The 15,434-nt window shown below is 41.9% G+C and overlaps 1 protein-coding gene across 4 annotated transcripts in view; it reads left to right on the top strand.

Annotated features, from left to right (window-relative positions):
• LOC143978153 (synaptotagmin-like protein 2) overlaps nucleotides 1-15,434 on the top strand; it is a 133,255-nt gene that overhangs the window by 105,047 nt on the left and 12,774 nt on the right. For all 4 annotated transcript variants that reach the window (XM_077478857.1, XM_077478837.1, XM_077478844.1 and 1 more), the window contains 4 exons: nucleotides 5,622-5,724; nucleotides 7,921-8,082; nucleotides 9,267-9,345; nucleotides 13,068-13,167. In XM_077478857.1, coding sequence (XP_077334983.1) covers nucleotides 5,622-5,724; nucleotides 7,921-8,082; nucleotides 9,267-9,345; nucleotides 13,068-13,167 — 444 coding nt within the window. The remainder of the gene's footprint in view (nucleotides 1-5,621; nucleotides 5,725-7,920; nucleotides 8,083-9,266; nucleotides 9,346-13,067; nucleotides 13,168-15,434) is intronic.

Below are 15,434 nucleotides of genomic sequence, written 5' to 3'. Positions count from 1 at the left end.
AATTTAAAAGTGTGGTGCAAAAAGCAAGTTGAAGGTGGGCTTAGGCTCCATGCACACTGAAGCTCAAAAAAGATTTTTCTGGATGCCAGATTGCTGGCAGAAAACGCTGGTTGAAAAACTTGCTTTTAACAGCGTTTTGTACTAGCGTTTATGGGTGTTTTCAATAAAAACATTCCAAAATTCCCACAGTGCATTCCAAACTCCCACAATGCATTGAAAAAATAGAATGCCGAACACTAACGCGTGTTTATGAGCGTTTATCGGCGTTTGTCGTTTTTTGGCGGTGAAAAACTGCACTTTGAACGCGAATTTCTGGCGTTCAGAAAAAAGCCCATAAACTCCACTGCTCATTAAAGCTAAAAACCGTCCATGTGTGCATGGACACATAGGCTAACATAAAGTGGAGTTTATGGGCTTTTAAAAAAAAAACGCCCAAACTCCAATAAACTGCAGTTTATGAGCTCCAGTGAGCATGGAGCCTTAAAGTGTGAACAAGCCCTAATGCCGTGTACACACGGTCGGATTTTCCGACAGGAAATGTTGTAAGTGAGCTTGTTGCCGGAAAAGTTCGACCATGTGTATGCTCCACCGGACATTTGCTGCCAGACTTTCCGCCCACAAATGTTTGATAGCAGGTTCTCAAACTTTCCGCCAACCAAACTTTGTCGGAAAGTCCGAACGTGTGTACACAAGTCTGTGCACAAAATTGCTCGGAATCAAGTACGAGCCGGAAGTGCTCAGTCTTGTAAAACTAGCATTCGTAATGGAGATATCACATGACTATTGGACTTCCTTTTTATCGGCTCGTTGTACGTGTTGTACCTCACCATGTTCTCACGTTCGGAATTGTTGGCCTACGTTTGTGTGACCGTGTGCATGCAACACAAGTTTGAGCCAACAACCTTCAAACAAAAATTCACGGTTTTGTTGGCAGAAAATCTGATCGTATGTACGGGGTATTAGGCTTTAAATCCCTGACCGAGTATTAAAACTATGTGTTTTAGGTTTTATATTTTATATATTAGGAATAGTAGTTGTGATTTTATTAACTGTTGGATTAACCACAATTTTCAAATTGCTTTGGCAGTCAAATGCTTGTTTTTAATAGCGATCCTATACGATGAGTTAGCCGTATGCTGCAAACCCATTGCCTAGAACAATACACGACTACTGCTAAAACTGATCCAGCATTATCTTAGATTTGACTAAGAGATTATTTGCACATCAGCTTTGGCAAGCAAAGAATGTGCCTGTTATGAGACATTTGATATTTCAAAGACAGGAGAAACCTGTTTGATAAATGTGGTGCTGAAGTCAAGTGTAATTAATGTCTCTATTTGCAAACAGTTGACTTTAATATGTACTTGGGCATTCCCACAATCATTTATTCAATGGCAGGTCTGAAAATAGCGACAATGGCAACAGACAAAGCAAAAGACTTTATAAACACAACTGTAATTGTGGAGATCAGCACATAGCTGACAGGCTTGCTCATATTAATGGCTTTTGTGTCTGCATCTCCCGTCACTTGATTTGCTGCTAAAAGGGATATTTATGAAAAATTGAGATCTTCTGTTCATTTGGGAATTCTTTGTCCACAGGCAGTTCCCAAATTTTCTGAAAGTAGCACAAAATATATATATATATATATATATATATATATATATATATATATATATATATATATAATTTATTTATTTATTTTTTTGAAACGCCAGCTACTGTTCTAATATGGTGTGGCCCAAAATACACAGTTAGTTGTTTATAGGTACTGTAGTAGGCAAAAATAAAACCACCTACTCTAACCTAACTCTGAAAGTTTTGCCTTTTTAGTTTTACTTTAACTCACCTTACCATATGTGAACTTGTCTACACAGAATACAATGCAGCCTTTACTAAGACCAGAGTGTAAATGCTGATACAGCCAAATAATAACCACTTTCGGACTAGAACAGTGTTTTCATTTTTTTTTTCAAACACAAATGTAAAAATTGGTGTTTTTGGATATAAAATTACTTAAAGCGGAGCTCCACCCTAAAGTGAAACTTCCACTCATCGGAACCCTCTCCCCCCCCGCTCCGGTGCCACAAGTGGTACTGTATAATACAGGTATTTGCACCCCCACTTCTGGGCATAGATAGCCGGAGAATCTGCGGGTATTTATGCCACTTTCTGTACCTTCCCCCGCTGTCTGCTGGGAAACACACAGGTCCCAGAGACAGCAGGGACCGTCCGTATTGCGTGACTCGCCCATGCGCAGTAGGGAACCGGGAAGTGAAGCACCAAGGCTTCACTTCCTGATTCCCGTACCGAAGATGGTGGCGGCAGCACCCAAAAGCCGAGCGACAGATCAGCTTTCGGGGTGCCGACATCGCGGGTGCACTGGACAGGTAAGTGTCCATATTTTAAAAGTCAGCAGCTGCAGTATTTGTGGGTTCAAGTCATGGCCCCACCATGTATGCCAAAATCAGCGTCCGTCTCCAAGCCCTAGGTGATTGTGGCATACTTGGTGGGGCCATGACTTGAAACCCAGTCTGTGCAGTAAGTACAACTTCTTGGGACCCCAGGGCTCTTGATGCGTCCCTCTCCTGTTCATTAGTGGCCTGTAAGCGACATCACTGTTTGACTAAGATTCTCCAGCTTTTTCTGGGCCCCAGTGCACATGTAGGCCCCCCGTTGGTCCGATATTTTGGACTGCAGTGTGGCTGATAGGATAGGTGATTAAGTGGGGGAATGCAATATTATTCCCTTGCCTTTTCCAATTTCCCTTTTTTTTTTTTTTACCATCTATATACTCTTTAAAGAATACCTGGTTGGACGGGATTCGGATTGGCCCCTACGTCAGGATGTCTCTTCTGCATTTATTTTAAAATTGTTTTGGATGCTAAAATGTACCCATCTAGTGATTAGGATATATGGTGTTACCTGAAAAAAACCCTGATGAAGGAGACTACGACTCATCTCTGAAACGTCATTGGGTTTGGGTTACTCCATTACACTTATCCATGATTTTTTGTGTGTTATGCATCCTTGATTATTTATATGTTTCTGTGATATTGTATTTGTTTGTATAATACATTTTTTTTTTTTATATATTTTTTTACGTATGTGAATATGGTAGTACCTATAAGGTCCCATATCTAGGGGGTTTCTCAATTTTTCTATCTTTTTGGGGATGTGGTACACCTTTATAGCAGATTTATTTCAGATAGCTCTGTCTCACAGGTGTCTAGGATCATTGGTGATCATGATACCCCTGAGCATGGACGGCTCAGCCATTGTGGGAACATGGGCGCCGCCCTCCATATCCATGCGCCTGAACCTTTCAGGATGCCGGGTGCATGAATTTCTATGGCAGGGGTGGGCGGGGGTGTGTGTTTTTTTTTTTTTTTTTTTGAAGCACCTAATTAAAGCCAGAGGCTCTAATAGGCTTCAAAATGGGGTGGGCGCAGGGCATTGAGTCTGGAGCCCACCCAGTTGTGTTGCAACAGCAAATGAATATTCACTTTTGCAACACTGATCCTCCTCCCAGCCAATCAGGAAGTGGATCTGATGCCCATCGCCCGATTGGCTGAAAGGACAAGTGATCCTATTGGATGCCTAGGAGGAGGGGAGGAGACACACGGCGGAAGCGAGAAGACACAGGAGCCGCTGCCTGATGCCCACCGTAGCCTGATGTCTGCCAATGCCCCGCTCCCTGCTGATGCCCCATCCCCGCTGCTGCCTAGAAGGGTTAAGTGCCAGTGGACCAACAGACAGAGGACCGACAGACAAAAAAACACCAGCCACTGCTGCCCATGAGGCCAGATTGGATGAAATGGAGAGTAAAACAAACGGCTAAATCCTCGGTGGTTGTCGTTTGTCTCCCAATTTGCCCCCTTCTCTAATCGGGTGTTTAATGTAATCAAAAAACACTGGTCCATCCTAGCTAGTGATTATTCATCTGTAGAAGAATTTAACTGTCCACCTCTACCCTCCTATTGCAAAGGACGCACACACCATATATGACAAATTGGTGAAATCAGATCATTATCGTGCTCCAACACCTTTTTCTACATTTTTAGGTCCTCGTAATTTTGGTTCTTATCCATGTCTTAATTGTATGCACTGCAATAGCATGATAAAAGGTAAAACTTTTTCTCATCCCCATCGGATATAATATCAACATTCAGGGCCACTATACATGTCAATCATTTTTTGTAGTATACATTATAAAATGTCCTTGTGGTTCATTATATATATAGAAGAGACTACAAAAAAATGTAAGGATAGGATTGGTAGACACAAATACTCTATTAGAGATAAACTTACCAAGTTACATTTAGCAAGACCTTTTGTACAGAAGGGACATTCAATTTCACAATAAAAATTTATGGTAATAGAGGGAATATCTAGAAGTAGACGAGGGGGCAACAGAGAGTTAGCTTCGAGAAAACGTGAGGTATATTGAATAAATCGTTAAATACATTACATCCTCATGGATTGAATTCTGATTTTGATTTAAATAAGATGTATAAAGAAGGGTTAGATTATAAAAAAAAAAATATCCCAAGCTTTGAACATCTCACGGAGCTCTGTTCAATCCATCATCTGAAAATAGCCGTCCACCTAAATTGACAGGCCGGGCAAGGAGAGCATTAATCAGAGAAGCAGCCAAGAGACCCATGGTAACTCTGGAGGAGCTGCAGAGATCCACAGCTCAGGTGGGAGAATCTGTCCACAGAACGACTATTAGTCGTGCTCTCCACAGATCTGTTTTTTTCTATAGAAGAGTGGCAAGAAGAAAGCCATAAGAAGTTCTGTTTGCAGTTTGCGAGAAGCCATGTGGGGGACACAGCAAATGTGGAAAAAGGTGCCATGCTCAGATGAGACAAATGAGAAAATTAAGTTCACTTTCCAGCAGGACAACGACCCTAAACATACAGCCAGAGCTACAATGTAATGGTTTAGATCAAAGCATATTCTTGTGTTTTAGAATGGCCCAGTCAAAGTCCAGACCTAAATCCAATTGAGAATCTGTAGCAAGACTTGAAAATTGCAGGCGCTCACAGTGCAATTTGACAGCGCTTGAGCTATTTTGCAAAGAATGGGCAAGAATGGGCAAAAATGTCACTCCCTCTAGATGTGCAAAGCTGGTAGAGACATCCCCAAAAAGACTTGCAGCTGTAATTGTCGCAAAAGGTGGTGCTAATCACATCTGCAGAGCCAGCACCTGTATACCTGAGTATACGTCATCGCATTAGAAATTGCCAGACTTTTGGAGTGTCCGTGTGTGGCCAAGTCCATTCGTTATAAAATCCGGCGGATTGTTTGCCGCACAACCAGGGAATGTGGTGTGCAGAAAAGTAAAATGCCACCTTACTCTTTTTCACAGAATTTAATGCGAACACTTACTGTATCTAGTCAAGGTTGTAGAGTACCTGGAAAAATTCAGACCTGGCATTCAGCAGTGTATTTTTTCCTGTTAAGTGCAACTCTCTCTCCTCTTTCTCTTTCTAGTGCTCTTTCCTTTTGTGCCTCCTTTGTCCTTCTTTTTTTTTTTTTTTTTTTTTATACATACAAATGGTTTTTGGTAATAGCAATAATTGTATGCTAATTGCAACTCATTAAATATTTTATAGCTATGTCAAGACCTACCTTCTCCCAGACAAAGCGAGAATGGGAAAGAGGAAAACCTCTGTAAAAAGGAAGACCACCAACCCAATTTACAATGAAGTATTAAGGGTAGGCCTATACATTGTATATAATGCTTTTGCTGTTGTTTTTGTGCAGGAAGGAGTATAGCTCAGTGTTGCCAACCGTCAGTATTTTTACTGGCAGCCAATAAAAATAAACAGACACTTTTGCCCTGCCAGTAAATGCCAGTGAATGGAAAAGACTGCCAATAAAAAAAACATGGCCGAGATCATCTGATTGCCTGCTACAGTGTTCGGGTGATGGTGGGGGGGCAGGTCTGGTGGAGACGGGGCCTGAGCGTGTCGTGTAATGTCATGGTGTAAGAGAGTTAAGCGGAGCAGCCAGAGCCTCGTGTGCGGGTCTGTTGGAAGGGAACAAGGAACGCCGGGAGCGGGACTGCCAGTGCTCTTTGGACTGGAGTGGATGGAAGAGACCGCCTAGCGTGGATTGAGACACTCACTGTGATTCAGGAGGGGCAAGTGATGTCACTGAGGTGTCATCATCATCTGTTTTGTTGTGACCTGCAAAAGAACATGACCTGGAATGTTTCTTGTTACTTTTTTGCAGGTCTGCTGGTTACCTAGTTGGGTAACGATGGAACTGATTGTTAAATGAACTGCGGTGTGTTTAAAGAGGAAGAAAACCCTGACATGGGAGCCAGTGATGTCACCGCTGTCCCCTGTAGCACGGAGCATCCATCTTCTTCTGGGTATCGCTGCTCCGCCCACTCACAGCGACAGAGCAGCGATGGCGTCACTCCCGCGCATGGGAGCCGCCACTAACGGCATATCAGCATTAGCAGCGGCATGCTCAGTGCGCCTGCGCGCCGCTGTCTACGGCGCATGCTCCGTAGACATTGGTGCCTGTCTTTTTGTAAATATTTTTTTGGAGATTTTTTTGGAGATATTTCTTGGACCTACAGGTAAGCCTTAATCTAGGCTTACCTGTAGGTCAAAGTGGTTTGTAAGGGTTTACAACCACTTTAAAGGCTAGTTATCTGCTACATACTGTCAGGGCTGGTTCAAGGATTTTTGACACCCTAGGCGAAACCAGAAAAGCAAGGGGCCGGTAATTTACATATTTACCAAACCCTTCCTCCGCTCTCCATCCTGACAGATATCCCCAGCAGGAGAGGAGGGAATCCGGCTGTGGGGGGCCGGAGAAGAAGGACACGGAGGGAGGGCCGGAGAAGGAGGACACGGAGGGAGGGCCGGAGAAGGAGGACACGGAGGGAGGGCCGGAGAAGGAGGACACGGAGGGAGGGCCGGAGAAGGAGGACACGGAGGGAGGGCCGGAGAAGGAGGACACGGAGGGGATAATCGGTGCGGCAGGAGGGACAGCTGCACACACTGATTTCCCTGTAAGGCATTTCATCTGACAGCCATGGGAGGGAGAGGAGGAGAAGCAGCTGTTTTCCTAGTGGTAGTACTGGCCCTACATACTGTAGAGATTTGATTAGCACTTTTTATTCCAAACTGTTCATGCCAAAAAAATAAAAGGACACACAGATTAATACTTTTTGAAATTATACATTTATTTAATTGTTTGGCTGCCTGGAGTTCTCCTGCAATGAACATGTAAAAAGGGGACCATGGAAAACACTGCTGTAGCTATAAAACATGTTTAACGGCCAATTTCACACTTAGGAAAAAATAACAAATGCGCATATTTTTGCAGGTAAAAAAAATGTGCATTCATTATTTATTCCTACAGGAGCCTGAAAAGCATTGGATAGCGGGTACAATGTTAGGCTCCTGCACACTCACCCCTCCAGCTATCTGTTAGAAAGTTTGAGGAGTGAATGGACTGCACGCACGATGATTGGCATGTTTGTAGTCCATTGAGAACTACAATCCATCTGTCGTGGTGGAAAACAGAAGATGTGGTTTACTCATTCACACATCCCTGTGAATGAATGACCCAGTTGTGTGGGTTTAGCCCCACAGAGCCGCACTGATTTTAAAGGTTAGAGGCTGTGGGGAGAGGATCCCCTGCTTGCTGTCACATGGGAAGGGGAGAGGGAGAAGGAGCTGAAACATGAAACAAGCTCTATCAATGTGTATCTTAGCATTTTCATTCACTGCATTCATTAATGGGAGCATTAGTGAGAGTGGCACAGGTTCTATCTTTTATGAATTCCAAAATGATGTACTTAGATATGAAATCACCTTTTATCACACAAATATATGGTATATTCTTTAATTCCTATTAACAGACTCATTAATGCTTGCATTTATATTCCAGTACAAAATTGAAAAAATGGTTTTACTGATCCAGAAATTGAATCTGTCTGTGTGGCACAATGACCCACTTGGCAGGAACAGCTTCCTTGGAGAACTGGAGATTGACCTCACCAGCTGGGACTGGAGTAACACAAAGCCCAACTGGTACATCTTAAAACCAAGGGTATGTAGATGGAGTCTACTCCATAGTTAAGTTGAAAAATTGAAAACCATTTATCATTTTCCTTCCACTTCATAATTTATATGCCATTTTGTGTTGGTCTATAACATAAAATCCCAATAAAATACATTTACGTTTTTGGTTGTAACATGACAAAATGTGTAAAATTTCAAAGAGTATGAATACTTTTCAAGGCACTGTGTGTGTGTGTGTGTGTGTGTGTGTATGTGTGTGTGTGATATATATATATATATATATATATATATATATATATATATATATATACACACAGTGCATCCAGAAAGTATTCACAGCAACTTCACTTTTTCCACATTTTGTTATGTTACAGCCTTATTCCAAAATTGATTAAATTCATTATTTTCCTCAAATTTCTACAAACCATACCCCATAATGACAATGTGAAAGAAGTTTGTTTGGAATCTTTGCAAACGTATTACAAATGGGGGGGAAAAAAAATCAGATGTACAGAAGTATTCACAGCCTTTGCTCAATACTTTGGTGAAGCACCTTTGGCACCAATTACAGCCTCAAGTCTTTTTGAGTATGATGCTACAACTCCATGGCTTGGTTTGTGCTCTGACATGAACTGTTAACTGTGGGACCTTATAGAGACAGGTGTGTGCCTTTCCAAATCATGTCCAATAAACTGAAATTACTACGGGGGGACTCCAATCAAGTTGTAGAAACATCTCAAGGATAAGTGGAAATAGGATGCACCTGAGCTCAATTTTTAGTGTCATAGCAAAGGCTGTGAATACTCATGTACATATGATTTTTTTTATTTTTTTTGCAAATTTATAAAAAAAAAAATAAAAAAAAATGAAAAAATAAAATTTGATTACTTTCCAGATCCACTGTATGTGATACTTGTCAAGTGTGCTTTTGTAAGCATTTGCTATGAAAACGCAAAAATTAAGCTAGTGGAAATCCATCAATTGATCTAGAATGCCCTCTAGAGTAAAGCTAGTGAAACAAGAATAATAATTGTGCCATTTAAAAACAAACTATTAATAAATAACATAATATAGTTAATTAGTAACAAGCTATAACAGCACTACTGAATCTATTTATACAGAAGTTGTTGACCACTTTGTAAAACCAATAATAAATATTTTTTTGTAACTATGCTGTGTTATATATTTGTATTTTCCTTTTTTACCCATCAGAGTCTCTCTGCAATGAATGGGGTTGACCATCTTGGAGTGATGAACTTGTCAATTAGATACACCCCTCCTGGAAGTCTTGGTGAGATATGTCCTATGTGGGGAAAAAATACTATGTACATGTGCCTAACACCTCCACATTTCCTTTCCTGGAGAGATGTGGGTTTGGTCTGGGAAAGCTGCCATCTTTCTGAACATTACAGACGTGCTGTTAGAATATTCTAATATATATAGTAGACAGTGTAAGATGAAATTCTTGGTTTTACAGTGTGCCTATGGAAGTGGGATGTAATTACATCTATTTTCAGCACCAGTTTGCATGTTCATCTGATTCTGAAAAGTTCATTTAGTGAACTGTGAATCATTTGTGTGAAATCACATGTCCATTGGCGGCTTATCTTTGTAGATGGGCCGCTGTCAGAAGGGTTTGAAAGAAGAAAGCATGTCCAATTTGTTCAATGCAATTTCATAATTTGTTGAATTATTATAATCTTCTGATTTGAAAAAAAAATCCCAACTAGCACCACATCCCATAAAGAGCAATAATGAAGACAAAGGAAAAAAACTTTGCTTGGTGCTTCTAAACTAATAAATGAATAAAGCACAAATGAAAATCTTCCATAGCTGCACTCAAGAAACGCTCAATACTAGTGCATAATGAGAAGTAAAATGGGTTAATCATAAAAGTAAAAAAGTAACATTAGGATTTTAAACGTGCACAATTCTTAAGAATAGCACAACTGTGTTATAACAATTTTCACAATTATTATTCAGTACAGAAAGTTTAAAATGTATAACTTAAAAAAGAAACCAGCCAGTTAAAGTGGTTGTAAACCCTTACAACACACTTTGACCTACAGGTAAGCCTAGATTAAGGCTTACCTGTAGGTCCAAGAAATATCTCCTAAACCGGATAGGTTTAGGAGATATTTGCCCAAAGACAGGCACCGCTGTCTACGGCACATGCGCCGTAGACAGTGGCGCGCAGGCGCACTGAGCGCAGCATCTTCAACTACGGAGATGCCGCGCGTGTCGGCTCCCGAGCACATGCGCAGGAGTGACATCATCGCGGCGGAGCTGCGAGACCCCACCGAGAAGATGGATGCGCCGGACTACAGGGGACAGCGGTGACTTCTCTGGCTCCTGTGTCAGATAAGTGACACATAATGGACTACTATGCGATGCATAGTAGTCCATTATGCTTTACCTTTGCAGGGAATGAAAGAGGAAGTAAACCCATCAGGGTTTACTTCCTCTTTAACATGGTATTATGTATATATATCAAGATACAGTATATAAAATTGCCTCCGGGTATCAGCTCTCACATGTTACAGAAACGTGAATAATTTAATATGACACAGCCATCTCATACGTAGGTCTTATTGTGGTTGCGCTCAGCGCATTTCACTATTGGGTTTCTTTAGAGGTGTTATGAGTATAAAGCATGCCTATAGCCAGCACTGCAATCCACAGGCTAGAAAGACATGCCCACACTAGAGTAAGGGGCCACGGGGAGGAAAAGAAGGAACAAGAACACCAAAAGGGGAAGAGGCAGAGAAAGGAAGGATCAAAAAGCAACTGGGGGAAGGCCAATATCTGAAACAATAAAGGTAAAGGGCCCATAGGCTCTTTCTATGTTAAACATTCCCAATCTAAAAGATTAAAGTAGAACTATAGGAAACGCACTTTTTTTTTTTTTTTCATTTTGGATAAATTAAGGGAGGGTTATAACCACCCTGTGAGGTTTCTTTTTGCCATCTTTGTCCCATTGTCCCGTAGCCAATACAGGAAGTGAGAGGAAATCCATGCAAATTAGGGAATCTCTTGGGGACCCCCAGGTCACTAGAACTAATGTCCCCATTGGAAATTTTCCCCTCCAACAGCAATAAAAATTGCTAATCTATCTCTCTTCTATCCAAAACAAAAAAAAAGTTTTACCTTTAGTTGTACTTTAAGAAGGAGCCCAGATTTCTCTCTATCTTTCACGGTTCCAGAGTAATTCCACCATTCAGATTATATTGACATCATGTCTCCTAAAAAAAAAAAAAAATAATAATAATAATAATAATTTCCAATACGTGACCCTTCAAAAGAAAAGCTATTGTATTTATCTCTCCTGTGGCCATGTCTTCTGTGCATGCCCTGCAGCTTTCTTTAGACTGTTGAGCATTTACCATTCCCAGCAGTGTCAGATGCCTGTGTCCCCTGACGATCACTGTGGCTTCATCTTCCGACCCACCTGAGTCGCCACTGGACACCAAAATGAAGCAGGGGTCACAGAATAAAACAACGGGGGAGGGAAGCACAGTCCAAAACTCCTGGCAGTGTTGAAAGCCAAAGGTTCTTCTAGAGGCTGCAGGAGCTAAGACAGGAGACATGGGCCACTGGAAAAATGAGTAAACCTTGTATTTTGCCGGGATACTGCCATTAAGATTTTTAAAGAGCAGTGAGATTGGCTACTGTACTTTCATGTGGCTTTTAAAGGAATCCTGCACTGAGAGAATTATAAATGTTGTCACGGCTGATCTCCTTGTCTGGCTGACTCTGGCTCCAGTAAATTCTAAGTCACTGCGTGGAAACAAATGTGCAACAAATAATCAAAGTGAAGTAAAATCTGATCTGCATTGGTTCTAGGTCAAATACTGAGAGTGTATTTCAGTGTTTGGTTCAGCATGATGCCAGGCAACTAGCATTTTCAGGAAAATGTCAGCCCGCATATTTTACTTAACAGGTTTCCATTCCGATGGAAAATGTCCGATCGGACCATGTTGTCGGATAATCCGACCGTGTGTGAGCTCCATCTGACTTTTTCCATCAGAATGTCCGAACAACAAAGTTTGAGAGCTGGATATAAAATTTTCCGACAACATGATCCAATCGTTTGTAGAGAATTCCGTTCGGACAAAGTGGCACGCATGCTCAGATCAAATTACGAGACCAAAGCTATTGGCTACTAGCCTGAACGTAGTCCCGTCGAAACAAACGAACATCATCACGTTCCGAACTATCAGATTTTCCAACAACTTTGTCCGACTGTGTGTATGCAACACCAGTTTCAGACAAAATCCGTCTGAAAAAATCCGATGGATTTTATGGTCGAAATGTCCGACCGTGTGTACAAGGGCTTAGAGTTGTTAACTCGATCTAACTTTACAGACAACTTCTACTTGCATTAGTTTAATCCTAACTATCTGTAAAAATGTCTACCTGTCAGTCATTTTGGCTATCTAATAACTTTGAGGAACCCCTGCTTAGGGAACAGTTTTCTAACCTGCCATAGTCAATGAACCCTGTCCTTTCCAGTGTTTCCTATTTTCTCCCCCTTCCACTCTACATTTACAGAAGGTTCATAGGTTGCCGGCAGCCAAGGGAGGCCACCAACTAAGGGCATTATATCATTCAGTCACAATCAACCACCTTTTGTAGTTCTAAAAGTACACAACTCTACGATCAAAGCTGACATTGAGGAGAAAGTTGTAACTTTATTACTGCTGGAAGGAGTTCATCATTGCTAGGCATCCAGGCACTCTGGAATTTTTGTGTATGCTGTCCAATCATTTTGCATGGTATACGATTTTGCATTTCCATAAGAATAATATCAAGTACAATTGTATACCCTGGTTTACATATCACAAGTGTTACATGTAGTTATACAGAGATTTATAAATGACTAAAATCAAGACTATTCTGTTTAGCCATTGAGGGATACCTTTTCAAACTGAGTGCTGTCCCTTTGCTTAGGTGTCATTTTGAACATTTGCAGCCATTTCTTATTTCATAAGACACCTTTTCCTTAATCCTTAGGTCCTAAACATCCATCTTCAGGAGAAGTCCATATCTGGGTGAAAGATACTAAAGATTTACCTCAGCTTCGTCCTTCTGGGGTAGATTCCTTTGTTAAATGGTAAGTCGTTCATGTAAACAACATAATCTCCCATTGAAATTTATCTGAATCTGGGTCTGGAAACCCTCCCAGTATACACTGCTTAGGGCAGAGTGTGAGGGGGGGGGGGGCCCCATTTCATCGTAAATTTTACCATTACTGGGACCAGTAGTCCTGAATCACAGAGCAGCACCATATAATGTGAAAAAAGGTACCAACAGAACCTCCACACTTTATGGCATAATGGACTGTAGTTGGGTCTGTATTTGGCCATGCGTGTGTGTGGGGGGCCGGGGGTCAAATAAGATTTGTGTAGAATATAAAGCTGGGTGAGACAGTCAGACAATTTAGGGGAGACCTTCTTGCATGCATCCAACGCTTCCTCCCATTCTTCATCCTCCATTCCCCCCACATCTCCAGCCCAACGATCTTTTAATTGGCAAGCTAGTGCTGTAGCAGATGATAGGAGACTATTTTAAAGTGTGGAGATAAGTTGTCAGGACTCTGACCCCGGATATCACATCAGGATATACAATTGCTCTAGGTTTGGAGAGCATGGCAGAGCTGGAGGTAATGAAAGTGCATTGAATTGGGAAGACCGAAATCGCTCTTAAGTTGCTGGAATGATTTCAGGATCCTCCCACAGTATATATCAGAAAAATATACAACACCCCTAGTAATACATCGACTATGGTCGGGTATCTGTAGGAGCTCAGCCAGACAGATGGACGGAGTGTCCCACAAGGGTGTATGACTATGCGTGGAGGGAGTCTGCGCCTCACTACTTCCCACACCATACAATGATGATACAACAATCCCTTTCGATTTCCCAGAGTCCATGGGTCGCCATGGTCTCTAAAGAGGAGATGAAAAGGATGTGTGTTAATTCAGGAAAAGGGGGAGCACACCAGTTTCAGATAGCGCTCCCTATCCCCCTTGTCTAAATAGAAAAAATGGGGCAGTTGTGCTGCCAGGTAGTACATGTTAAAGTCAGGAAGCGCAGTGCCCCCTAGATCTGTGGGGGTTTTTCAGTGCTTGCCAGAACAATTTGTGGTGGGTGTTCCCCCACATGAAGGAGTTCAGAATGTCTTCCAAAGTTTTTAAAGATTTGCAGTGGTATATACATTAGGGCGTACCATAGGAGGAAGTACAAAAATTTAGGTAACAACACCATTTATTTAGGTTGACACGGCCCATAATGCCCAAAGTAAGTCTAGCCCACATCTGCGTTTTAGCTTTTAAAATTGCAAATAGAGGTTCTAAATTTAATTTGACATTCTGGAGAACAGGTATCTATTATGCCAAGGTATTTCATGGAGCCGACACAAACTAAGGGGTAGGAGGCCTGCATATCAGTTGGGGCCCTTATATCCAAGGGAAGGATCTGGGATTTGTCCCAATTGATCTTGAGACCTGAGTAATGTCCGACTTGTTCTATTACATTTAGTGCTGCTGTTAAAGAGGGTCGGCATCCTCCATATAAAGGAGCATGTTCTCCACATACAACCTAACCATTTCCACTAATTGACCACTGTGCAGGCCCTTAATCCCAGGATGTGTTTGGAACAACATTGCTAGAGGTTCCACTGCAAGGGCATATAATAAAGGGGATAGGGACACCCTTGGAGTGTGCCCCTGGCTAGAGGGAAAGAGACCCTGCCACTGATCAAGATCCTGGCAACTGGAGCATGATAGAGAAGCTGAATCCAAGCTGAGCAAGGCATTCCAAAAGATAGTCCCATTCCACTGAGTCGAACGCCTTGGCAGCATCCAGGGACACTACCACTCTGGAGCCCATCGTGTCGTGTTCAGCTTGTAAGTTCATAAAGAGTGTACGTAGGTTAAATGCTATGCTTTTAGCAGGCATAAACCCAGTTTGATCGGGATGTATAAGACTCAGGATCACTTTGTTTAACCTTAATGGCAGAAACTTGGCTAATATTTTAATATCAAGCTGGAGGAGGGAAATTAGGCGATAAGATTTGGGGAGTTCTGGGCCCTTGCCCGGCTTGGGTATGAGTACAATTAAGGCTTCAACCATGGATTTGGGTACGGAGGTGGATTTAAAGATATGTGAAAATAGCTCATGTCGTTTGGAAACAAATGTCTCACTAAAACTCGTATAAAATTCAAGGGGAAGGCTGTCTGAGACTGGGGCCTTGGAAGGGGCAAGATGGGACATTGCCTCTTCGATGCCATCAGTGGAGATGGAAGCCTCCAACATCTCAACCTGTGAGGAGGTTAGCGTATGAAATGTGATAGTAGAGTGGAAATCAGTCAGGTCAGCT

The sequence above is a fragment of the Lithobates pipiens genome, unplaced genomic scaffold (assembly GCF_037356315.1).
Source record: "Lithobates pipiens isolate NorthernLeopardFrog02 unplaced genomic scaffold, aLitPip1_a1.2 Scaffold_1, whole genome shotgun sequence".
Taxonomy (NCBI): domain Eukaryota; kingdom Metazoa; phylum Chordata; class Amphibia; order Anura; family Ranidae; genus Lithobates; species Lithobates pipiens.
This window is presented reverse-complemented; position numbering and strand designations above follow the sequence as displayed.